The sequence below is a fragment of the Vipera ursinii genome, assembly GCF_947247035.1.
Source record: "Vipera ursinii genome assembly, chromosome: 3".
Lineage (NCBI taxonomy): Eukaryota > Metazoa > Chordata > Lepidosauria > Squamata > Viperidae > Vipera > Vipera ursinii.
In genome coordinates, this window is record NC_139516.1 from 174308705 (window position 1) to 174333779 (window position 25075).

Genomic DNA, 25075 nt, shown 5'->3' on the forward strand with positions numbered 1-25075 from the left:
GAATACAAAAATACCTTCGGATTAAAAACACATCAAATACATAACTAAACACAATAGGTAAAGGTAAAGGTTCCCAGGCACGTGCGTGCTAGTCGTTTCCAACTCTAGGGGCCAGTGCTCAACTCTGTTTCAAAGCCAAAGAGCCAGCGCTTGTCCGAGGACGTCTCCATGGTCATGTGGCCGGCATGACTAGACTCCAAAGACGCACAGAACACTGTTACCTTCCCACCATAGTGGTCCCTATTTTTCGACTTGCATTTTTTACGTGCTTTCGAACTGCTAGGTTGGCAGAAGCTGGGACGAGTAACAGGCACTCACTCTGTTACGCAGCACTCGGGATTTGACCTGCCAAACTGCCGACCTTCTTTTCGACAAGCTCAGCGTCCTAACCCACTGAGACACCGCGTCCCTTTTATAACACAATAGTCTTGGCTATTTCTAACAGGTGACTCAATTAGTTCTGAAGTCTAATTAGTCCATGAATCAGAAACATTCTCAAGAGTGAATTTTGGGGATGGAGAAGAATCATGAGAATACCATGGACAGCCAAGAAAACCAAAAAAAATGGACCATTACACAAATCAATCCATAGCTCTTTCTCAAGCAAAAACTAAGGAAGAGAATGACCAACAGTAATGTTGACAAATTTGGTTGCAGTGACAATGAATGCCTCCATTGCAAAACCTGAAGGGCCAGACTGGGGACAACTCTCTATCTGATTACTAGGTGTTGATGCTGACTTGATGACACATAATGAAAATAGTGGTTTCCTATCTTCAGGAAGGACAGCAACAGGGCTGGTATCACTCAGAATCTCTTAGCTATATTAGTGGGATTGAATGGCAGGGGGGAAAAATTAGCAGAGATGGAAACGTTTTGTCTTGGGCTGCTGTTGGGAAGGGAGGGAGGGAGGCCCAAGATTCCTGAACTTAGGCTCAAACCTTAAGTTGATTAGAAAGGCAAAGCTCCATGCTGTCCATTAACTGGAAAAGAGCACGGGGAAAGTTGTTTTGTCTGTTGACAAAATGCATTTATGCAATCATTAGTCTGGTTTCCATTAACAGTAACTTGAAACAGAGACTTCCCACAAGAAATGGAAAATTCTCAAATCAAAGCCTGAGACACTGGTAAATAGTACATATGAAGGTTTTCCAAGCAAGGGATTGATTATCGTAAAAGACCACCATGATTCCTATATAGGTAATCCTCGATTTAGATCAGTTCATTTAGTGACTGTTCAAAGTTACAATGGCATTGAAAAAAATGATTTATGATCATTTTTCACACAACTATTGCAGCATCCCCATGGCCACTTGATCAAAATTCAGCCACTTGTTAACTGACTCATTTATGACAGTTGTAGTGTCCTGGGGCCATGTGATCACCTTTTGTGACTTTTGACAGGCAATGTCAATGGAGAAGCCACATTCCCTTAACAACTGTGTTATTAACAACTGCTGTGATTCACTTAATAACTGTGGCAAGAAAGTTGTAAAGTAGCCAGTTAGCCACAGAAATGTTGGGCTCAATTGTGGTCATAAGTCGAGGCTACTTCCATAATGCAATGTTTCTCAAACCTGGCAAGTTTAAGATGGGTGGACTTCATCTCCCAGAATTCTCCAGCCTGCTAAATTTGAGTAACACTATTCCAAAGTATTCATGTCTATCTCTTTCTTCCAGGGGATGCGGTAGGCCGCTCTCTAGAGACATCTGGTCAAATGCTACTTTTTCCATTGTTTCTATGCGAAGTCGTCTTCTTTTCGGTTACACCGAAAGCAGTAATTCACGATCACAACTCAGCCAAAAAAAAAAATGCCTTGCTCGCAACTTGCTTGCAGGCTCCTCCCCTTCCGGACTCCAAGAGGGTAACTGGCGCGGAGATCCGCTTCCGTTGTAAGGTCGATCCCATGCTTGCTCGGTCGGGAAGATTGAGATTGCTGCCTCTCTGCAAGAGAACAGATCGCTATGCTGCGCGAGGGCGAGCGGAGCCTGCTGGTGGCAGAGCTGCTAATGGTGCTGAGCAGAGGAGAGGACAGCAGCAGTGTCGGAGACATCTTCTGTTTGTGCACCCGGGCGTTCGTCGAGTGAGTCGGCGCCATTTGGTCGATTCGTGGCTCTTCTCGATCACCCAGATCTGTGTTTCTCAACTTCAGGATCTTTTAGATATATGAACTTCAACTCCCAGAATTCCCCAGCCAGCTTGCTTGTCCACAGATGCTGAGGCTGAAAAACACTGGTTTACATTATTATAGCTGGAGGGTATGCGGGGGCGAGACTGGATTTCGGATTTGAGTCGAGCCTCTCAGTCTTTTGCAAGAAAAAAAAAGAATCCTGTGCCAATTCAAAGGCATAAGAGATGATCATGTCACCTCTTAGCACTTAGGAACTTAGACATAATATCACTCTTTCGTAGATCTCAAAGGAAATTAAGCCCAGAGGCGAGCAGTGTACGCTCGCGCGGGGGTTGATTGTTGCCTGACAAGCTTTTTGGAGTGGAGCAAAAGAGAGAGATGGGGGCATTTTTCTTCATTTTGTGTAGAGACGCATTTTTGTAGGGGAAAGTTGCTGTGCCCCTTTAACCAGGGCTTCTTGATACAACACAGTCTAACCAAGTGTGTTTGTATAATAACATGAGCCCAAAGTAAAGAAACCACATTACCCATTAATTAAAGAAAGCCACACTATGTTTTAATATGACTCATGGAAATGTTATTAGAATAAACTATAGAGCTGCAATTTATATTACTGTACTGTTATAAGAATAGAATGGTGCTTTGTAAATAGTCTGGAATATGTCTTCTAAACTGCAGATAGGAATTAGCCTTTATTAATAATAGTCCTACCTGCTTCAGGTGCTACATAGGTTTTTATAACCAAACTGAAAATACTAGTCTTCCCTTTTAAAACATTGCTTCAATTCAAGGCTATCTGTAGGATTATTTATCTCAGCACATTATTTAGAGATTTCATCCAGATACCCTCACTATACAAAAAGAGATCTTTTCTAGGGGTAGCTCCCTGCTTTTGGAATGTTCTTTTTATCACCAAATTAGGGAAAGCATTGTTAGCATAAATAGAACACTTGATTATGTCCAAGTGATAAGACTTTGCTTATTTTTGAATGTGAGGGAGATCCTTTTTTCTGCTTAACTATAGTATTCATTCTTTTGTAAAATTAGGCAGCTGGGAGCTTGTTTTCTATACCTGTTCCAGTTTAAATTAGATTGCAGTGTGCTCCTTTTTGGCTGGATTGAAATTTTGTTACTGATATGTCAAATTAAGTTTTGAAAGCAAATTAAGCACATGAAATAGATACTGAAAAAAGCCACACTTATTACCCATTTGTGTTGTTTCTTGATGTTTCTTGATGCTTCATTTCCATATCTCATTGTTGTTATTGATTTTTTTCCAGAGATAGAAAATTATACAAACTAGGCTTAAAAGGTTTTTATGTTAAAGATGCTGATGACAGCACAGGTGAGTTTATTGTTGAAAGTTTCTTGTTAATTTTGGCTTTTTGCAACTACAGTTATAGACCAGTATGAGAATTAATATCTTCAGGTGTGTTTAATTGACTAAGACATTTAAAGCTTTTATAAAAAGGTATTACCATAGCTGGGCTGCAGATATCTGGCCAACCACAAGGTTGCATCAAAGAGTTGGATTTTCTCATTTTACTGTCAGATATTTTCCTATTTTATGAATTCTGTGTTCATACAAAAACACCAAAGAATGGGAACACTTCCTAAGAAGAATTCTTCATGAAGGAGAATTATTTAAAATCTGTAAAGGATTTTGTGTTATATCTATATCCTTTTACACTGAATATCAGAATGCTAGCATGCAAATTCTACAATAACCATTAAGTTGCACCAAGAACTCGCCTACAGCTTACTAATACTTATCTATCTATCTATCTATCATCTATCTATCTATCTAATTTCCTGCCAGCTTCCCCATCAACTTTGCTTGTGGAAAGCTGGAGGGGAAGATTATAAAACCTGATCTTGTGAACATGAGTACCATAAAAGTAGAAAATCCAGGTTGGCTACCAAGCACATGAATGTGGGACTGCTAGCGTGACTGGAATTTTCAAGACCATCTTCTTAAATATTACTCATTCAGCACCACCTTAAATCTGGTCTCTGAACAAGTGTTTCTTAACTGAGGACTGTATTTTTTTTAAAAAAAAGGGTAGAATGCATAAAAGCTATGAATGTCTGGGAAAGGACTGATTAAGGAAAATCTCAGAAATGTGAATAGAGGGTTTAGGTCAGGCTATGATGCAAGTGGAAGAAAAAAACAGATGCCATAGAAAATAGAGCAAGAAAGGGGGAAAAATCTAGAGATCCTATGAGTTTGTGAGAGAATCCATAACCTAAAAATGTGATGTTAGACCTGAAACCAAACCAGTTTTCTTCATCAGAAATCCAAAATTGATGGACGTTACCTTATAAATTTCTATTGTGTATTAACAGGGGAAGAGGAAGTTACTGAAGATAACAAAAAGGAGGAGAAACATATCTTTGAGACAACTGAAAAATTTAACAGTCTTGCTCTGGGAGAGGTTGATGTCGAACTAGATTCAGAAACTGAACTCATGAAGAGTATGGGGTTACCTGTACAATTTGGCAGTTTGTCAGCCAATAAAACAAAAGTGGTAAAATTCAATTCTGTTTAAATTATTGAATTATAAAATAAACTAAGTAATATGCAGTGGAATTACATTGCACATAAAGAGAATAGTGATTTTTTTATGGTTTTTACTTCAATGTTTACTGTTATATTTTTATTTCGTAGATTTTTCATCCAACCTTTATTACTGTAAGTAGTTGAAGGCAGTGAACATACATAATAATTTTCCTTCTGTTTTCCCCATAACAATTCTGCAAGGTGGGTAGGGGTGAGAGACAGTGACTGGACCAAAGTTCCCCAGCTGGTTTTCATGTCTTAAGTTGGACTAGAATTTACAATCTTCTGACATTTTATTTCCTCTGTTTGATGGGGAAAGAAGACTCCGTGCAAATGTGTCTAAAGGGTTTCAAATAACAAAGTATGTTGCTTTATGAGTAATTAAGGCAATAAACTGGAAGTGCAGAAGCTCATTTTTGAAGATGCAGGCCATTTATGCCTCAGTTATATTGCTTCAGTGCAGGAAACTTTGAAGAGATTTTTTTTTGTATTTATTGATAAAATTGCCATCCTGTGGCTTCAGAAAGAAAACTGTAGGTTTTTTTTGAAACTGTTGATATTCTAATAATTCCAAAGAAACATTCAGAGTCTCCATCAATGTTAGTTTTAATGGCTGATATACCAGCCACTGGTATAATCTCAGTGCATCAGAAGAGTGGCAAAGATTGGAAATTGGAAAAGATTGGTACATGAAATGTTTAGGATATTAGATCTGAACTTGCAATCCAGAATTTTTCTATTTGCTTGCTTTCATATTACATTTTAGGCTCCTGAGAAGACTGGCAAGATAGTTAACAAAATGATGAAGAAAAAGAAAAGGAAAAAAAAGTTGCTACAAAAGGATAACCATGAAACAATGCAACAGTCTTTGGAAGAGGGTGATGATGACCATTCTCTTTCTGATGATCAAACTTTAATGGAAAAGGAAGATCATTATGATGAATACTGTAAAAATGGAAGCATGCCACTGAATGAATTTCATATGAATGAAGAATGGGAGAAATACTGGCATCAGTTTGGAGAAGAACTTCTATGGAAAAGCTGGGAAAAGAAACAGGAGGGGGATAATCCTGAACCTTGGAATAATCCTGAAATGAAGGATAAATGGGAGCAACACTATAATGAGCTCTACTGGTACTACTGGGAACAGTTTCAGTACTGGGCAAGTCAAGGTTGGACTGTTGCTGTTACACACAATCTAGAAATGAATACAAGAAAGCTGTATAGTAAGCAATCAGAAAAATCATTAAACCCGGGCAGCCATGGAGAAGTGCAAGACTCAGCCTTTCATACTTATCCACTTTCCATAGACATTTGCAAAGAAAATCCTATTATTTATAACGATCCCAGTAATGATTGCATTTTTTCTAAAATCAGTGAAATAAATCTAAATTCAGAAGAAGCAGAACACAGTAAATTGCAATGTGCAGCTGATGCTAAAAATTATAAAGAACTGATTTCAGCAAGCATTGCAAGACATAGTCCTTACAATTGTGGGCAGACTGAGAAATCAGATAAGGGATCAAGAGAAGGAAATGGGTCTTCTAAAAATGGATGCTCAAATCAGCCAGGTTGGTATTCCAATCTTAATCTGGTATTTTTGTGGCTGTTGGAAATAAATGAGTTATCAAGTATTTAAACTCCTGGATCCAGGCTCCTTAGTGCCATCAAAATTCCTGAATTGCAATTGGCACTGAAATTTATTTCAATGAATCTGTTTCTACCATACTTTTTAAAATATTGTTAATAATGAATATTAGTTACTCTGTTCATTGGAATATCGCATATTAGCAAAATAGTTGGATTTTAAAATATTTAAAGTATGTTGATTATAGTTTTAAAACTGAGATTTCTTTAGTATTTTTAATAGAGCATTTCTGTGTATTTCTTGGCTCGGGCCTCATACTTGAGACCTCTAGGGTGTCTCCACTTAAAGAGAGGCTTATATAGTTTTTAGGGGTTACATTAGCTACTGACCAGTATGGTACACAGCACTAGACAACTAGTGTCATCATTTTAAAAGTTTATTGGACAACCTAGAGCAGTGCTTCTCAATCGCTATAGTATTACAGTTTCAAATTGTGCGTGTTATTTTGTGTTACATACCTATTATTAGGCATTTGTGATTTTCTGAAATAAAAAAGGGATTATGTTTAGGCATAGATCAGAGCTAAAAACATTTTTCATGATATAACGGTGCCTACGAAGATTTACACTCTTGGATTTTTTTTATAAACCAGCTCTTGGATGTAATAGGACTGATCAATATTACTTGGCATATTCAAGTTTTACTTCTATCATAAAAACTAAGTATTTTAATATGTATTATATATATTTATTTCCCTTTTTCTGATTTTATTTTTTAAATGTTTTAATTTCTATAATAAAGCAACAAAGTATTTCAATATTCCTAAATCAGGAATATTCCTAAATTATAATGTATTCCTGTGACACTTCTGTCTTTCAAAAATTGTAGTAACTAGATTAATATATTTACTTAGAGAAAAGAAAATAATTTCTTTCTCAAAGTGTTTAATTTTAAATATATTATTCTGTTATGTTTTTCTTTTTTCTATACTAGCTTCACAGCAGGAACTTTTGAATACCACAAAAGAGGGAAGATCTGAGAGTAATGATGATGATGAGGAGCCCCCTGAGCATAAGCCTGTCAAACTAAAGAGGAGGCAGGTTATCCATCATGTCAACAGATTGTTGTTCTCATGCTATTGAGCTTTTTTTGGGGGGGGGGTTTTACAGTACATTGTGTTGTTTAAGTGTTCCCTTTATTTTTTTGAGCAGTATACACACACACACACACACAAGAAATTTGAACCCTGGGACAAGGTTAAAAACAGTTTTTAATAAAATTGAGCTTTCATTAGCCAAAGTGCCAATGTCATCAGGATAAATTTGCTGGAGCGGTGAAACTACATGTATATCATTGGTGTTTTTGCGCTCCACTCACGGAACGCGTCACCGGTCTGTTCGTTTCTGTCGGCCGTATTTTCTCTACCTGCCGCGCACTCGTTTTTGTAGGCTGCGATTGTCTCTGAGTATTTACTGTCCAAGGGGATCGCTATCCGTTCTATTAGTCATAGCCATTGCTCTTGTCATTCACATGTTCTCATACCGAAGGATCTTAATGGTTGCTCTTCCTCTTTCTCACGTTCTGCGGTGTGGGGTTGTTGTGTAGTTATGGAATCCTGATCCTTTGGTGTTGTCACAGGCGATCGCCTTAACCCCCACCAGTTCAAAGGTGTGATTGTGGCCATGTGTGCCCACACCTGTGAATGTTGTTCCTGTCTTCTCATTGCAAGCTAATGTTCATGTATTTTAGTCCTCAGCCGTTTTGCAGTCTCCCCAATATAATTATAGTGGCAGTTCCCACATGCCATCTTATTTATTTACCGTATTTATTTATTTTATTTTATTACATTTATATACCGCCCTTTCCCGGAGGACTCAGGGCGGTTTACAGGGTAATTAAAAACCAAAAATACAAAAGTTAAACCAAGTTTAAAAAAGATTATATGACTGAGGACTAGATCCCCCTCGGACAGTAAACACTCAAGAGACAATCCATACTATGCAAAAACGCCAATGTAAATGTAGTTTCACCACTCCAGCGCTTTTATCCTGACGACATTGGCAGTTTGGCCAACGAAAGCTCGACTTTATTAAAAACTCTTTTAGTTTTTTACCTTGTCCCAGTGTTCGAATTTCTTGCTTCAAAAAGTCCTCAGTCGTATATAAGATGACATGTGAGAACTGCCACTATTTATATATGCACATACACATTTGATTCCTACTTTAAAATGAGAGGAAGCAAAATTCATCAGGTGTTTCCAAGAACCACAGGCTATGCATCCCCCAGTTTAAGAAATTAATTTAAGATATGCTGCAAGATAGAAGGCTATTCTGTTCCATGATGTCTGTTGTTCCTTTTCTGCTGAAAATATGTATTTACTTATGAGCTTTTTTTATAACAGAATTGTTTTCAGTTTTGTCTCTGCGTTCCCACAGAGAGGGCCTCCTCAGGGTGCCTCCAGTCAGAGAATGTCGGCTGGTGGCCCCCAGGGGGAGGGCCTTCTCTGTGGGCGCTCCGGCTTTGTGGAATCAGCTGCCGGTTGAGCTCCGGATGGCACCGGATCTCCGCTCCTTCCGGCACGGGTTAAAGACCCATTTATTTGAACAAGCTGGCCTGGCCTGATGGGGAATTACTTAGGGTTTTAATATCTATATATATTTTTTATTGTTTTTATTGTGGGCAATAATTTAATTCCTTTTTAACTTTTGTAGTTTTAAGATATGCCCTGTTCACCGCCCTGAGTCCTTCGGGAGAAGGGCGGTATAAAAATTTAATTAAATAAATAAATAAATAAATAATGCACATAATGTGAAAGTAGGAAAAGAATTTTACTATTCACTTTTGTATTTTTATACCATATTTATTTTATACCATATTTATACCATATTTCAACTATTTAGCAAGTTTTCATTGATATATTACTGCATAATTAAGGAAAACAGAACAAGTATTTGAATCAAATCAAATATCTTTATTGCAGTCTTCGACCAGCCTTCACAATAAAAGAGTACAGTAAACAAGGAAGTAGTTTAATACAGTAATCTTGTTGGAGTAGAAAAAAATAATTAGATATGAAACATCTAATACAGGTTTTGTGTACTGGCCACCTGATATGTGAATTTTATTATTTTTATTAAAAATAATAAAAATAGAATTTATCTGCATGGGCCTGGTATTTGGAAATGGTTGTGCCAATCAAAGCATGTCTTGGGGCATCATACACAGGGCACCCTATGGCCGACAGTTGCTACCTCCTTACAGCCACAAGGACAAAGTCTCTGTAAATAAAGACTCCCATGAAATCTCACCAGGGGAGCTGATGGGAGAGCATGAAAGTGGGCTTCTGACACTTGCATTTTGGTCACTGTTGATTAGATGGCGAAAAAAATGGCGAAAAAAATGAAAAGTATACTAATTTCTATATAATATTTTATTTTATTTTTTTTAAAAAGCCCTGTTTTCAGTTAAGGCAACAAAGATTTAATTATTCATCATGTTTTGAATTGTAATGGATATTGTGGTTTTTTTTGAAGCCATGAACTAGATGTTGAAGAAAATCCTCAGGCTGATTCAGATGGAATATGCTATCAACTGGGGCTCAAGCATGGCACAGGACAAAAGTAATGTATACTAAAGGGTTTGTTGGTTTGTTTTTTACATTTTTCAGATCAGTGCTACTCACTCAAACTTAGCAAATTTTAAGACAGCATGATGGTTTGGGAATTCTGGGAGTTGAACTCCACGTGTCTTAATATTGTCAAATTTGCTTTAGACCTTTCCTAAAAACAACAGTATCTTTTAAGTGAAGCTTTCCCCCAGTCCCTCTTAAGACTCCAGAGAATAAAGTAAATGTAAATTGTACTAATGATTCATCCTTGAGTAAACTTGAGAATCAACGTTATTTAATAGAAAATATGCAGAATATATTAAGGTTTTTTAGGACTTTATAACTTGCCAACTACATCTACAAGCTTGTGGTATAGGCTTCATTCTTACCTCATTATATACCAACTATAGCCTCTGTATCCCAAGATTTACTGCATATAAATTATACTTATCCCATCTTAAAGAATAAAAAGTACAATTTTGCTTATATTTCTCCAACATGCACACACAGACACACAAATGTAAGCCATTTTTTTCTAAATAGTAAATATTTAACCTCTTTTCTTCAGATACAAAGATATTCCTACCTTCAGTGAAACAAAAGTGATTCGTCTTAATAAAAATATTAAATTTAAATCTGAGTTCTTGGACATGCGCAGAACAATCAAGACTAAAAACAAGCATACGTATTTTACAGATGAACCTGAAACATTTATGTTGAAGAAGAGTAAGACTTTAAATAAGGTATATATTGCTTGCATATGGAATATAGTATAGTGCAGGGGTCACTAACAGCCGGTCTGTGGACCACTGCCGGTCTGTGGTGTGCCAGCAACTGGCTGCACAAACAAGCAAAGCCCCATCCATGAGATGCAGGCAGCACACAAAACCACGCACCCTCTGGTCCACGGAAAAACCTCTCTCCAGGGAACCGGTCCCTGGTGCCCAAAAGGTTGAGGACTTCTGGTATAGTACACAAAGTATTTTGCTGTTTCTTTATTATAGTGGACTGCATTTTCTAATGTTAATTGTGTTACACTGTTTGATATTATCATAGTATGCTATAATATTAAATAATTAAATGATATACAAAATAGTATACACTTTATGGCATATGTTAACAACAACAAATAGCTGAAGGAAAGTTGTTAAGAAACTGAAGAGGAAATGTATGGTGTCTCTTTAAATGATTACAAGGCTTTGTTCTCAGTATAGAATACAGACACTTAACTAGTGGCTTTTGTTATGGCATTCTGCACTAGAGGCATTAAGAGAAAAGGTGAAAAGTAACATGTATTTATCAAAAGAATATATTTTAAAAATAGATGTCAATGTTTGGAACACAAGCACAAAGGTGAGGCCCTGGGGAGATTTTCCTAAGGACAAACATGAAGCATAGATAACATTTCCTGTTTCAGATAACAGACTTAAGTATACAGTGGTGTGGAGATTATCAGCAGTTTTGGGAGGACTTCAGTCTTTTCATAAGTATCCAAAATCTCTAGGGGGGCGGAATCCTTGCAGCATCTGCCAGACAATAACCATATATCACTCATAAGATTGTAATCTGATTGTGCCATTATGTATGGAATGAACCATTCATACAAACAAAAGATTTGTTTCTGCCCATTTTTTCACTGCCTATTTTGTAAGAAAGATTAACAGATGTAAATGTGAGCAGAAGACTCATGCACCTATTACCAAAATTCTTCCAAGGTAGATTTTGTGGCACAGTGTCTGCTAAAGGTAGAATCTTTTTGTTTAAATTTGACTTTTATAACATGTAGTGTTTTTAGGTACAGAAATTCTTGCAAAAAGCAAATGAAGATGTGAAAATTGGATCTGAAAGTAGAGTCTATCATACTTTTACCAGCAGTGATTCAGATGAACAGGAAAATGCTTCTCACTCACAGAAGAATTTGAGTCTTCAAAATTGTGACTTGCTATATCCTAGTCCAGATACCCACAAACTTGAAAGTATTGAAAAAAGCAAGGAAAAGCTGATAGAAGGAGAAGAAGCTCCATTGGGAAGAAAACTCATTCCCCTGAATATTCCAGACTACCTACAAATGGAAACAGAAAGTACGTGAAATTAAAAATAATGTTGTGTTTATATATAGTTGTATAGTGAACAGACACGAATGTTATAAGAAAAAAATATAATTGACTAATAACAAACGGTAGTTTTGTATTTAGATTTTTCTGGGTGAGATTTTATCTTATTCTTGCATTTTATACAGCCATTAAATAAATGTCCAATGAATTTATGCTTTCTTACTATAGATGCTAATAGTTTAGCACATCAACATAATAGCTTAGCACATCACACCAGAAACTGTTTTGATTTCTGGAATATTGTGTCTTAAAAGATGAAGTGAAATTAAATGAAGCTTCCTTGGTGTTTTTAAAGATTTTTAATGGTTTTTTTAAAAAATGATTTGTTTGACATAGGTGAAGCAAATGCTATGAAAAAGAAGAAAAATAAAAAGATGCAGAGGTGGAAAAATAGAAACCTGAAGTGCCTTCCTCAAGAAATAGCCGATGATCCTGAGCTGTCTAAATATTGGGCACAACGATATAGATTGTTCTCTCGTTTTGATGAAGGGATTCAGTTAGACAGAGGTAAGCTTCTAATGATATTACGTTGTGTGACCTAAAAATTATTTTCAGAGAATAACCGTGTTCTCTGATGAATCGTTCACATACATAATTGCTTCTTGATGCTGCCTCCTGGGAATTAGGAGGTTGAGGAAGGGATGCGGATGCCTTTGTGTGATACTGCATGGCAATTCTATACTTGTGTTCTTAATTTCTGCAAGTATGTGTGGCTATTCAATAAAGTGCATTGCACTAATGTACTTGTTTTTGAGATTCTTTTCTTTTAAGGCTATATTATAAATACGTTAACTGCTCTTTTTTTATCAGAGGGATGGTTTTCCGTAACACCTGAGAAGATTGCTGAACACATTGCAGACCGTGTAAAGCTCTCCTTTGACTCTGACATAATAGTAGATGCTTTTTGTGGTGTTGGGGGAAACGCTATTCAGTTTGCCTTGGCAGCAAGAAGAGGTAAATTCTTTCATTAGCTTTGAACTTTACTAGACATTTCACAGCAGCCATAAGAGTTTGCTAGTTCAGACTAAATATTGTTCCCAATTAGTGTTTCTCAATCTTGGAAACTTTTAACATACCTGGACTTTCAACTCCCAGAGTTCCTCTGCCAGCATTCTAGTTGGGGAATTGTGGGAGTTGAAGTCCAGATGTTGCTCAGTTTCAGTTGTAAAAAAATAATAATCAGATCATCCTTGAAAGTTTTTAGGTTTCTTAGTCTGACTAAATAATACAGATGTAGGCAATAACCCTAGGCAATATATATATTTTAGCTACAGCTAGGCTAGTTACTATTTTTGTAGCAAGTATATGAAAATTTACTGTTTCATATATTTTCTTTTTAACCTGGCTGATATTTAAAATTGATCTTTTCAGTAATTGCAGTTGACATCGACCCTGTGAAGATCCAACTAGCTCACAATAATGCCATGGTTTACGGAGTGGCAGACCAGATAGATTTCATATGTGGTGATTTCATGAAGCTGGCATCCAGTCTGAAAGCAGATGTTGTGTTTTTGAGTCCTCCCTGGGGTGGACCTGAATATGCTGCAGCAGAAATATTTGATATTCAAACCATGATCTCTCCTGATGGATATCCTTTTTTAAAAATAATTTTGCCGTAGTCCTCCTTCTGTAAAGGTAACTCATGTTATTTTCCTTTGAGTGACAAAGCTTTGTATTTTTACGTTAGGGGGTTCTTCGCTCCATCTTGTTTCTAATCAACAAGATTAAAACAAAATTTTAATCTTAATCTCAAAACAAAGATTAAAACAAAACTGAAGCATGTTAATCTGGACAGTATTAATGGAATTCAGGATATTAGATGGTAATCTTTGTAACTTAAAGGAAAATTTGTATAATTCTTCTTAATACTGGCAAAGCAGATAATAAAGTTGCAGATTGATATCTGTGTACCAGTGGGAAGAGATTTCTAACTACAAGAGAAGTGAACAATAAGGTGGTAAATAAAAAGTCATATACCAATAAAGGAAAATATTTGTACTCAGCGTTGAAATGAGGGGTCCTTGGTGCTCTCTTATTATGTTACCTAGTTTGGATAATGAAATGTCTGCAAGAAAACAACCAAGCTTAGAGAGCACCAAGGTTGACTCAGCCTTCCATCCTTCCGAGGTAGGTAAAATGAGGACCCAGATTGTTCGGGGCAATTAAGCTGACTTTGTAATAATGCCGCTTGGGGTGTGTGTGAAAGCCCTAATAAGCAGGCATATACATAGAATGAAGGCTACTGCTAAGCTTGTAAGCCGCCCTGAGTCTTCGGAGAAGGGCGGGATATAAATGGATTTTTTTTAAAAAAAGCCATATAGTTTTTTTTGTTTGCTTACTACTGTAATAGATATCAAAGGAAGTGTCAGAATAAGATTGTCAGTGTGGAGTTTATTTTTTTAATTATTTCTTTTGGAAGTCTTACATTCATTATGTGAACTACAGCATTTGAAGCTGCCTGATTTTGTACAAAGTTTTGAAAAATGAATTTTAAGTCATCTGAAAGATTTGCATGGTTGCTTTTAAAATTATCAGATATGACAGTTTTTGTTCTTACGAAGTTGCACATTTAGTTGTATATTAAGTTCTATCTGTAAAATAAAACAAAGATTAATAGCATTAAATGAGTTCATAAAGCTGTAAGATTTCAGATGCTATATCAATCTTACAATGAACCATTATTAGTAGTAGCATAGTAATCCTGTTCAGATTAACATGCTTCAGTTTTGTTTAAAATAAGTTCTTTAATACAGTGCCATCTAACTAGTATTCTAGTTAGAATAATGGAAACTATAGTTTATACATCTGGAAATTAGAGATGACTGACAGCATGAATTTGTACATATGTCTCAGAGACTGATCAGTAACCAAAGTGACTACTCAGTCCTGAGAGATAAGCTTCCAGTTCCCCACATCCATCATTATTCTACATGCCAGCACAGCCAATTATTGCATTTCAAATTTATTGCTGGAGATGGGGGATCTGCTTTATGTCCTAAAGCAGAAGTCCCCAACCTTTTGGGCATCGGGCTGGTTCTGTGAAGAGAGGTTTTTCCACAGACCAGAGGTTGTGTGGTTTTCTGTGCTACATGCATGCCATGGGGCTTTTCTTGTTTGTGCGGACGAGTTGCTGGTATGCCGCGGCCTGGGGGTTGGAGACCCCTGTCCTAAGGCATGTCAGTGGAATGGTTATGCAGCAAAATAAATGGAAATCAGACTATAGAAACAAACGGTAGAAAGGACTAAATCACTTCAGAATGCAATGTACAATGTCAGAGTGAAAATGAGGTGGAAAGCATGGAAGTAAAAAAATATATATAATAAGGAACTTATACAAATTATTGTTGCTGAGCTAAATTAATCATTCCAAGCTCATAATACCTCATCCTCCAACATGGGTTGATCCATAAGTCCCCATCAGTTAAAAAGGAAGCAGGTTCAAAAGCTGGTTTCCCCATTCTGGCTCAGTTTTCTATTTCTGTTTTTATTTGTTGAAAATATAAAAAATGCAATAAATCCTCCCTAGGGTTATTCAGTAAAAATAATTCTTATTTAGACTATGATTAGATAAAAACATTTGGTATTTAGTTTTTATATGTGGAAGGATATATATATATATATATATATATATATATATATATATATATATATATATATATATATATATATATATATATGAAAATTGTCCTGCTAAAAGAACTATTGCAGTTTAAAATTTGTTTTTTTCTTAACAATTTTACATTTGAAATTTTTAACCTGTCACAAAAGATTACCAACAACATTGTTTATTTTCTTCCACGTAATGCTGACATAGATCAGGTGAGTTATAAATTATAAACGTTTTAGTTGGAAATTAAAGTGTAAATTAGGGTTTCTGGTCTGTATGTAAATTTGATATGCTTGTGTTTTTCTTGCATTGTTTTTTAACACACTTTACAGAGGTTAGGATATATGCTATTCAGAATCATTTGCAATTGGATTAATCTATAAGCCCATTCAAATAAATAAAATATGTTTTTATCTTTCTTGGTAGGTATAGGTAAGCTTCTCTGTCGCTGCTACTTCTCACCTCTATCTCAACAATAGGGAGATGGGATTGTCTTTCTCTGCAGAACTATTATAGCAAAAGAATGTAGATTGCTTAATCTTGGTATTTGTCAGAATCCATTTATATCATATTCATAAATAGAATGTTTCAAACATTCCATGGATTCTGCCATCTCCCGAAGAGAAGAGAATGGATGTGTATTGAACCGGTTTTAGGCATTTCAAAGGAAAGGAGAAGCCTTTTGAACTGGGGAAACAAAAGGGGGGGCTAGCATCTGGCTTGTGTCACGGAAGAGAGCAATAAACATGAAAGGTCCTAAGTTCCTTTTTCCCATGAGAGGGATGATACGAGATAAAGGATGGGGGACTGACCAAATGGGGTTAAGGGGGGTTAAACCGGGAACTCTTTATAAGGGTTTACTTCATGGAATAATATTAAGTCCTGTCTTGTATTCCTACAACCAAGCATGTCATAGTAAAGATTCTTTTTGGAATAGATTTGACTCCAAGAATTTTGTCTTCCTAAGACGTGGTTTCGGGTGGGTCCTGACAGTATTGTTCTGCTCCAGCCTACTACCGGCCCTGCAGAAAAGGCAGGGACAACCCCTTTACAAAAGGCAAAAGGCTGGAAGTAAGCCCGCCAAATTTATTTACACAAAACAGATCCAATACAGAGCAAACTGACCAAAACAAAATACGAATCACTAATACAGGAACTATTCAAACGGTTGCCTTCAGCAAACCAGCCCTCGCACACATTCCCCTTTTAAACAGTTCAAGGTGTGGCTTCTCTCTGCCTCCTTCCGAGGTGCCCCATTGTCTTCTCTGTTTACTCCTGATTGACTGCCTCCTGCATCGGGCGTCCTTGAACAGGGCCAGCTGTGGGTCATCTTCATCCATGCTGTCAGGCTCACGCAGCTGGGTCTGCGTAGTAACCAGATGGGAGGGGCCTGGCTGAGAGCTCTGCGTAGCCTCAGAACTGTCCTCTGCAGGCTCTCCAAACCCCTCCTCCTCCGACCCAACTGCCGAACCCACAGGCTGACCCTGAATCACAACACCAGGTATAAAGTATATAAAGAGTAGTGTAATTATGTATTTTTGATGCAGAACAAGTATTTTATTTTTTACATGTGGCCTGGTCAGGGAACAAACAACTCTAAAACTACTGGAGCTTTATCTTATTAAATCTGCTCCCTCTTACACCAAATAGAATCAAGGTAGAATTATTTTGAATCTCTTTGACTGTCTCTCCTTTCTCGGCACCAGGATGTTGCTTATTTTGTCCTAAAGGTTCTAATGACTCTTGCGTTCCTCTTACTAAACTATCTTTGCATTCCCTACATTCACTAATCTTACACTTTAGAAAAAGTCTAGGAAGAATGGTCAAAGCTGAATGGGTATGTATGTTTTTTAAGGTCTATTCTGGATCTTGTCATCAACATTCCCCGTTTGTGACATATGTAGCATTGACTTTCTAGTTTTGTTATTTTTTAATCGCATACATATAAATATCCTGTTTGGGGAATTATTATCCAGAATTAAAACATAGTTTAGTATGCATACTTCTACTGTTATTTATTGACGCTATCAAAACTTTGTTTCATTACATTTCCTCTAGAGGGAGCAGCAATTCCAAAAGTATGTAATGTGAAGATTTGTTGTATTTTAAAACAGAGAAAAAAGATGAACTAACTGTTCAGAGCATGTTGGACATATTTGGAGCAAAACTAGTTGGGCTTTAGATAAATGCTAAAACCATGATAGCATTTACAGGCACTGTAATACATATTAAACATAAATTAATTTGTTTTAAAAACTCAAGAGATGTCGTTTAGTAGATAAGGGGCGAGAAGTTCTGTCCTATCCTGAGCCACCAAAACTCACTAGATAATTTTGGCCCAGTCATACTCTTGGTTTGTTGTTGTGCAGGAAAGTAGAAAGAAGCACCATATATACTGTCTGGACTTTCTGAAATTGTTGGGATAGCTCATAATGATAATAATAATAGCATTCTATAGAATAGAATAATAGCATTGAATAATAGCATTCTATGTTATAACACTGTTATTCACTTCAACACAGCCTATCAAATGAAAGTAATGTCTAGTTCATTTCAATCCCAAAATACATAGATAGTAATGGACTATAAATTCTTTAGAATCTTGAGATTTTCCAAGTTTATATAAAGTTTAGTGAAACCTGTTGAGGTAATAACTAAGGCAATTAACAACTTTATACACAAGATCAGTATTTTATTAAGACTGACAGCCGAAAACTCTGGAAAGACAATCAGAAATTACTAACATGTTAGTACATGGGTTAAATTGGTTATGTCCCATTACTTACGGCATTATTGCCCCGACGCAAGCAGTAATTACAGCCAGTTCTCTTTTTGCAGAAGTGCAGATGATTGTGAAAATGTTTTATGGGAAGCCTCCATTAAAAAAGTTTTACAAGGTTCAAGAACTTGAAGTCAGCAATTGTGGTCTTAGATCACTTTCATAAGTGTTAACACTTTTGATTTTATTCATTTATTAAATTTATATAGTGGTATTATCATATAATTCTCAATGGTAGACAAACATGAAATATCCACAGTACAAAAAAATAATAATCAGAAATAAAAACAACCAGTGTAAAATTAAAAACAGAAACACAAAAAAAGAAAATTCACCAGATGGTATCACCTGGATTAAATTAAAAAAGAAGCCCCTACAGAAGACCATCACTATCAGGGCAGGTTGAATGTCCACAGAAAAGATGTTCCACACAATGGGAACCATATATTGGAGAAACAGCTAACCCTGGCCTAGTGCTCTTACTCCATCAACTTCTCAAGTGACATGTCTGAGACAGGTGGATTGTAGTTACAGACCTGAAGCCATATAATGGTTTATAGGTCAAAATAAGCATTTAAAATTGCATGTGGAAACCAGGAAACCCTGGTTATCTTTGCAGGGCCTGCAGCAAAACCATAATATACTACCGGCAAAAAGTGTCAGTTAGCAGGCATGTTGTTGCATTTTGTGCTAATTACCTTTAAAAGCTAAAAATGCATTAGTCCAATTGCATAGTAACAGGAACATGTTACTATTGTGAATTATTTTCCAAGCAGAATACTGCTTTCATGCCCTGGGCCCCAGATAGTTGAGGGGTTAAATCCCTGTTGACTGCAGTTTGCATAGCCACTTGATCAGTGATATACAATAACATCCTGAAAATCCTAAAGCAGGAGAGCTCTAACCATATAGCACCTGTAGTTATTTTCCATAAACATATGGAACACTCCCTACTAGTTGTCTATTCTTTGACTGTGGATCACTAGTTAATATGTAAATGGGGACAATTAATAACTTCAAGTTGAACTGAACTCTTATGAGTTAAAAGAAGAGCAGAACTACATATTTTCTACAATTCTTATAAGCTAAAAATAAAAATCATATCATTTAAACATAATTGCCTAAGGCAGGCATTGAATCAAAAGTTGGAATTAAGATTGCCGGGAGAAATATCAACAACCTAAGATATGCAGATGATACCACTCTAATGGCAGAAAGTGAAGAGGAACTAAAGAGCCTCTTGTTGCCGGTGAAGAAGGAGAGTGCAAAAGTTGGGTTGAAACTTAACATTAAAAAAACCAAGATCATGGCATCCGGCCCTCTCAATTCCTGGCAAATAGATGGGGAAGAAATGGAGGTAGTGACAGATTTTATTTTCCTGGGCTCCAAGATCACTGCAGATGGGGACTGTAGCCAAGAAATTAAAAGATGCTTGCTCCTAGGGAGGAAAGCCGTGGCAAATCTAGACAGCACACTAAAAAGCAGAGACATCACCCTGTCAACAAAAGTGCGTATAGTCAAGACTATGGTCTTTCCAGTTGCAATGTATGGCAGTGAAAGTTGGACCATAAGAAAGGCTGAGCGCCAAAGAATTGAGGCCTTTGAACTATGGTGTTGGAGAAGACTTCTGCGAATCCCTTGGACTGCAAGGCGATCAAACCAGTCAGTCCTAGAGGAAATCAACCCTGACTGCTCTTTAGAAGGCCAGATCCTGAAGCTAAAACTCAAATACTTTGGCCACCTAATGAGAAAGAAGGACTCACTGGAGAAGAGCCTAATGCTGGGAAAGATTGAGGGCAACAGAAGAAGGGGACGACAGAATGAGGTGGCTGGATGGAGTCACTGAAGCAGTAGGCGTGAGCTTAAATTGATTCCAGAAGATGGTAGAGGATAGGAAGGCCTGGAGGAACGTTGTCCATAGGGTCGCGATGGGTCGGACACGACTTTGCAGCTAACAACAACAAAAAAAGGCAGGCATGGATAGCCTGAGGGTCTTGAATGCTTCTTTGCTGCCCCAACTCCTTTTTGGTGGGTCCCAGAATCCCCATTGACCACACTTGTGGAAAATCAACAGCAAGTTTCCAACTATATTAGAAAGGAAACACTACTTTAAAATAGGCTTAGTGTACTAAAAAGCAAAACATATATATTTATATGTGCTCTATTTTTCTATATGTTTATACAGTACTGTCTGCATAGGGATTTTGAGACTTAAAAGCTATTAAGTAGGATTAAAATTTTGTTGACTGAACATGCAGGAACAATTGAATGCGTTTATCTTTCGCACTAAAAATTGAGTAATACTGTATACAATTTCCCTACAAAGAATTGTGTAATACAGAAGTTCCCCTTACAATATAAAATGCCAAGGTTCAGTGACCTGTGAAGAATCTCAAATTATATAGTTATAGCCATTCTCGACTCCTATAATTCTCCTAGTGGTATTGTGTGGCCTATATCTTACTGACACAAGGAGCAGGAGAGTAACTATTGAATGGCCAGCTAGTGGTCTGTATTCTACAATTTTGTGCGATTCTGTGGCACAACTAAGATTTTACTTTATGCTGTACCTATGATTAATGGGCATTCATAATGGACCAATAGGTAAAATGGCTAGAAAGGTCCTTCAATGTCTGCAGTTTTCATGGTTTAACCAGTTTAATTAAGGACGTTTTTCTGAATTTTATTTAAGGTAGCAATGTAGAGGTCATTAAACTTTTATTAAAAGCAAACAGCATATACAAAAATAGAATAATTTAAGGAGCTCAAGATAATTGTAGTATATTTTATGGTCATTTGTGCCTTCAGTAAGAAATCTGGAATGGATCGACCATCACAGAGAAGGACTGTATGGATGCTAAGAGTCAACACAGATTTGATGGCACATGAGAATGATGAAAATATACATTTCCAGAACCTGACAGTCTAACACATAGTTTTTGATGCTGTTTAAACTTTGAATCTGGAATTTTTCTTGGGGGATTTTTTTGGGTTTTTTAATTTTATTTTGTTTTGTTTAATTTAGATGGCTGGCTACTTTTACTATAGCATCCCAGGGTAATTTTGTGAAAGGAATCTTTTTTTAAAAAAAATCTATTCCTCACTCTTTATAGCTATATAGCTAAATATAAAGCTATATTTAATTTTTATTTAATTTTTAATAATCATTTAAACAAAGACAAAGCTCACTGCATTTAAACCTGTGTTTAAATCTTGGAACAAGAGAGAAGAAAAGTGAAAATTGTCATATAGGAATTCATATTAAATGTAAAATGCAAAAAATCAGATTTATTTGGTCTTTCAGACATGAGTCTGTAAACAAAATTTGAAAGAAACTTCTAACATTAAAAGATGTGGGGAATAATACAATGAACATGGAAATATATTGTACACTTGGCTAGTTTTTGTACTAAATAGAAATATTAATAGTAATTTTATGAACATCAGTAGATTGTCATGGATAGTTCTTAACTTTCAAATAGTTCAGCAAAATTCCAGTTGTCTTGACTGATTTGTCCCCCTTTTTCTCCCTGAGATCCTTTGATAAATCTATTTATTGTTCATTGAACCCTTTTAAACCATTCTAATTATTCAGCTATTATACTATCTTGTACCAGTTAATACCCTAAATAATTATATAATGTATACAGAAAATGCTTCTGTGCACAATGTGTAATTAATTTATGATATTCTTACATCATTCCTGTATTTCCTGATTAGATAGTTTCTGAACTATTTAGCAATTCTTTGGGGCTGAAGTTTTAAAGTTTTAATGCTTTGGGTTTTACATCTTTTCCAAGTCTTTCTTTCTTATCTCTTGCCTCTCTCAAAATTCTTTTGTTATTTTTAAATAGCCTTCATGGTTTTTGTATTTCCGGCTTCTACGTATTACTTCTTGTTTTTTGGCTTCCTTCTCTGGGACTGACTGGATGCTGAAAAGGCAAATGCTTTTTTTTCCTTTACAGAAAGACGGGTTGGGGAAAATCTCTTGACTACATCCTTGCGTAAGGATCTTGTGTGACAAAGATGGGGGTTGATTCTATGGCTGGCAGTGGGCATGCCAGATGACATCAGAACAAACACGAAATGCTGAACACATGAGCACCTGGCTTATCCATTTCTCAGTGATAACTTTTGCAGACATTCACAAGTTGACCTTAGATATTCTAGAAGGAAAGTCTCTATATACTGTATGTAGGCCTTTTGTCTGCAAAGCAGTTGAGTATTGATAGGAACAAAAATTAACCAGAATGCTTTATAGGCTGCTTTTATATTTTTTTCAGTAGGTCTGAAAAAGCCTGAAATCAGGAGTAGGAATAAACAGAACAAAAAGTGGAAGGTTCTTTGGCTTACTTTTACCACATTTTATTATTTTTTTATCTTCTTGCTCATCCAGTCAGCATGCTTGGGAAGGGGAAAATATTTGGTAGTAGTAAAGGAGAATATTTGTAGCTCAGAGTTGACATGAGGAAAAATATTTTTCACCAAAGACCAATTATTTCTTGAATAGGATTTTGAAATTGGCAATTATCTATCCATTTATTATGAGTTTGGAATAAGTTAATGCTAAGATCCTGGAGAAAGGCATTATGGAAAGAAACAATTTCTAACCCTAATTCTAAAATTGCTGGAGGAGTATCTGATGGGTAAATTTTCCACTTGGTAAATAATAAAACATTACTGCAAATTATACTACTCATCATAAATGCGATTATTTTTTCTGATACTGATTTTTTCTGATACTGATTAATTTTCTGATACTGTTTTTCTTTTTACAGGTAGCTTCCTTAGCTGGACCAGGAGGAAAAGTTGAAATAGAACAAAATTTTCTGAATAACAGATTGAAGACAATAACTGCTTATTTTGGAGATTTGATCAGAAAAGATGTAGCCTGACTTATTTATGAGCAAGCTGTTTATTGGGATAAAAGAGATAATTTTAATGTATTATCCCTTTTATTTACTTTTATTGTTAATTTTTATTGCAAAATGTTCTATTGAACTTGAGAAAACAATGGTTTAAAATGTTTGTCACAAACACCAATAAAATATTTTATAAAAAGACTTAAAATATATTTTGATAGTAAAAAGATAAGAATTGACTGAAGCAAGGCTCCACATAAAATCTTACATTACTTAGGTTAATCTATTTGTTTCTATTCCAATAAATTTGGCTATGAAAAGGTTAAAAAGAGAGGAACCTGCTTTTTCAGGCACAATGGAAGGAAGTTATTTAAGGAACTATTTCATTTAATACTCCTTTGAAATACTTCATCGATTGCTTTTCATCATTGTTGGCTGAGATTGTGGAATAATTTTATCTATATTCTGAATGAAAGTTGACTTGGATAAAAATTTAATTATATACATTTCACCAACACAAAAATGCATTTATAATTCAGTCAGCAACTGTAATAGGGATCAGAACTCCACTTCTAAGTGATGTGGTTGTAAAGCAAAAAAAAGCATAACTGCACAAACTGGTTGTGGTCATTAAGTGAATCAGACAATATCATATGACTATGACTTGTGACTTCCTGCTGTCTTCATCTTTGACTTTTGTCAGATGCCGGCAGTGATGGTCGCAAATGGCAAGCACAAGATCATGGGATGCTGTGACCAATATAATTATGTGCTGGTTGCCAAGCTCTCAAGTTACTGTTACATGTACACTGCAACAGCTGCAACTTCTAGGAACAGTCTCCTCCTCATTCAGCACTATCATAACTTCATACGGTTGCTAAACAAGTGGTCACTGTACAAGGACTGCCTGTCATTTTAATAGTAAACTATGAGTGCTAACAGCATTGTGGGTAACAAAGAGTAGAAGAAATCCGTTCTTTCAGGATGGTCACAAAGTTAAAGGAGAAATAATTAAGCAATAAGTACTGAGCATCTGATAGTTATGGAATATACAGTTGAAAAAGAGAAATGGCATAGAAAAGAAGAAGAAATCACTGCTTAAGAAGACTTCTTAGCTAGAACAGGAACGTTCCTAGAGGAAAGGATATTCAACATTTTGAAACAGTTCTTAACTATATGAAATTGATCCAATTACAATCATGTATACAGTTTTGTGGCTGTTATTTCTTTAATATAGGTCAAATGAACAAAACTGCATCCAGGGCTTGGTAGCATTAATATTAGGAAAGGATAAACAATTGTGTGACATATCACAGACTCGGGTAAGAAAGAACAAAGCAGTGTTAGGATGGCTAATCATCTGCCCTTCTCATTGTAGAGACATTGTAGTGATAGCCTGATAATAGTTGTCATTCTAAATTAATGAGTATTCAATTTGTTAGATTTATTAAATCCTGGATATAATTTACAACTGAATGTGCTGGGGGTTTTTTTCTACTGCTCCTTTGAATTAACCTCTGCCTTGATGTTGAATCCCACGTGCCGTGTAACAGAGTGAGCGCCTGTTACTCGTCCCAGCTTCTGCCCACCTAGCAGTTCGAAAGCATGTAAAAATGCAAGTAGAAAAATAGGGACCACTACGGTGGGAAGGTAACAGCGTTCCGTGCGCCTTTGGCGTCTAGTCATGCCGGCCACATGACCACGGAGACATCCTCGGACAAGCGCTGGCTCTTTGGCTTTGAAACGGAGATGAGCACCGTCCCCTAGAGTCGGAAACGACTAGCACACATGTGCGGGGGAACCTTTACCTTTTACCTGATGTATTT

General features: G+C 36.3%; 1 protein-coding gene across 5 annotated transcripts; it reads left to right on the top strand.

Moving 5' to 3' along the window:
* Positions 1-1883: 1883 nt before the first annotated feature.
* Positions 1884-23716, top strand: TGS1 (trimethylguanosine synthase 1). Of its 5 annotated transcripts, XM_083360771.1 has the most exons (14): positions 1884-2084; positions 3413-3477; positions 4479-4660; positions 5459-6263; positions 7274-7376; positions 9814-9900; positions 10456-10630; positions 11683-11968; positions 12338-12508; positions 12812-12955; positions 13373-13589; positions 15742-15820; positions 22353-22391; positions 23166-23716. In XM_083360771.1, the coding sequence occupies exons 1-13, from the start codon at positions 1966-1968 to the stop codon at positions 22377-22379; spliced, it is 2460 nt and encodes an 819-aa protein (XP_083216897.1). In that variant the 5' UTR covers positions 1884-1965; the 3' UTR covers positions 22380-22391; positions 23166-23716. The 5 variants fall into 5 exon arrangements, with proteins under 5 accessions (XP_083216897.1, XP_083216899.1, XP_083216896.1 ...); XM_083360773.1 differs by lacking the exon at positions 22353-22391 and having other exon boundaries at positions 15758-15820; positions 23166-23715; XM_083360770.1 differs by lacking the exon at positions 22353-22391 and having other exon boundaries at positions 23166-23711.
* The last annotated feature ends 1359 nt before the right edge of the window (positions 23717-25075 follow it).

Bases quoted from the DNA above. Each gene is read 5' to 3' on its own strand.
- TGS1 (XM_083360770.1), top strand. From the start codon at position 1,966: ATGCTGCGCGAGGGCGAGCGGAGCCTGCTGGTGGCAGAGCTGCTAATG. The intron at 4,661-5,458 runs GTAAAATTCAAT...ATTACATTTTAG, and splicing joins CAGCCAATAAAACAAAAGTG to GCTCCTGAGAAGACTGGCAA. The intron at 6,264-7,273 runs GTTGGTATTCCA...TTTCTATACTAG, and splicing joins TGGATGCTCAAATCAGCCAG to CTTCACAGCAGGAACTTTTG.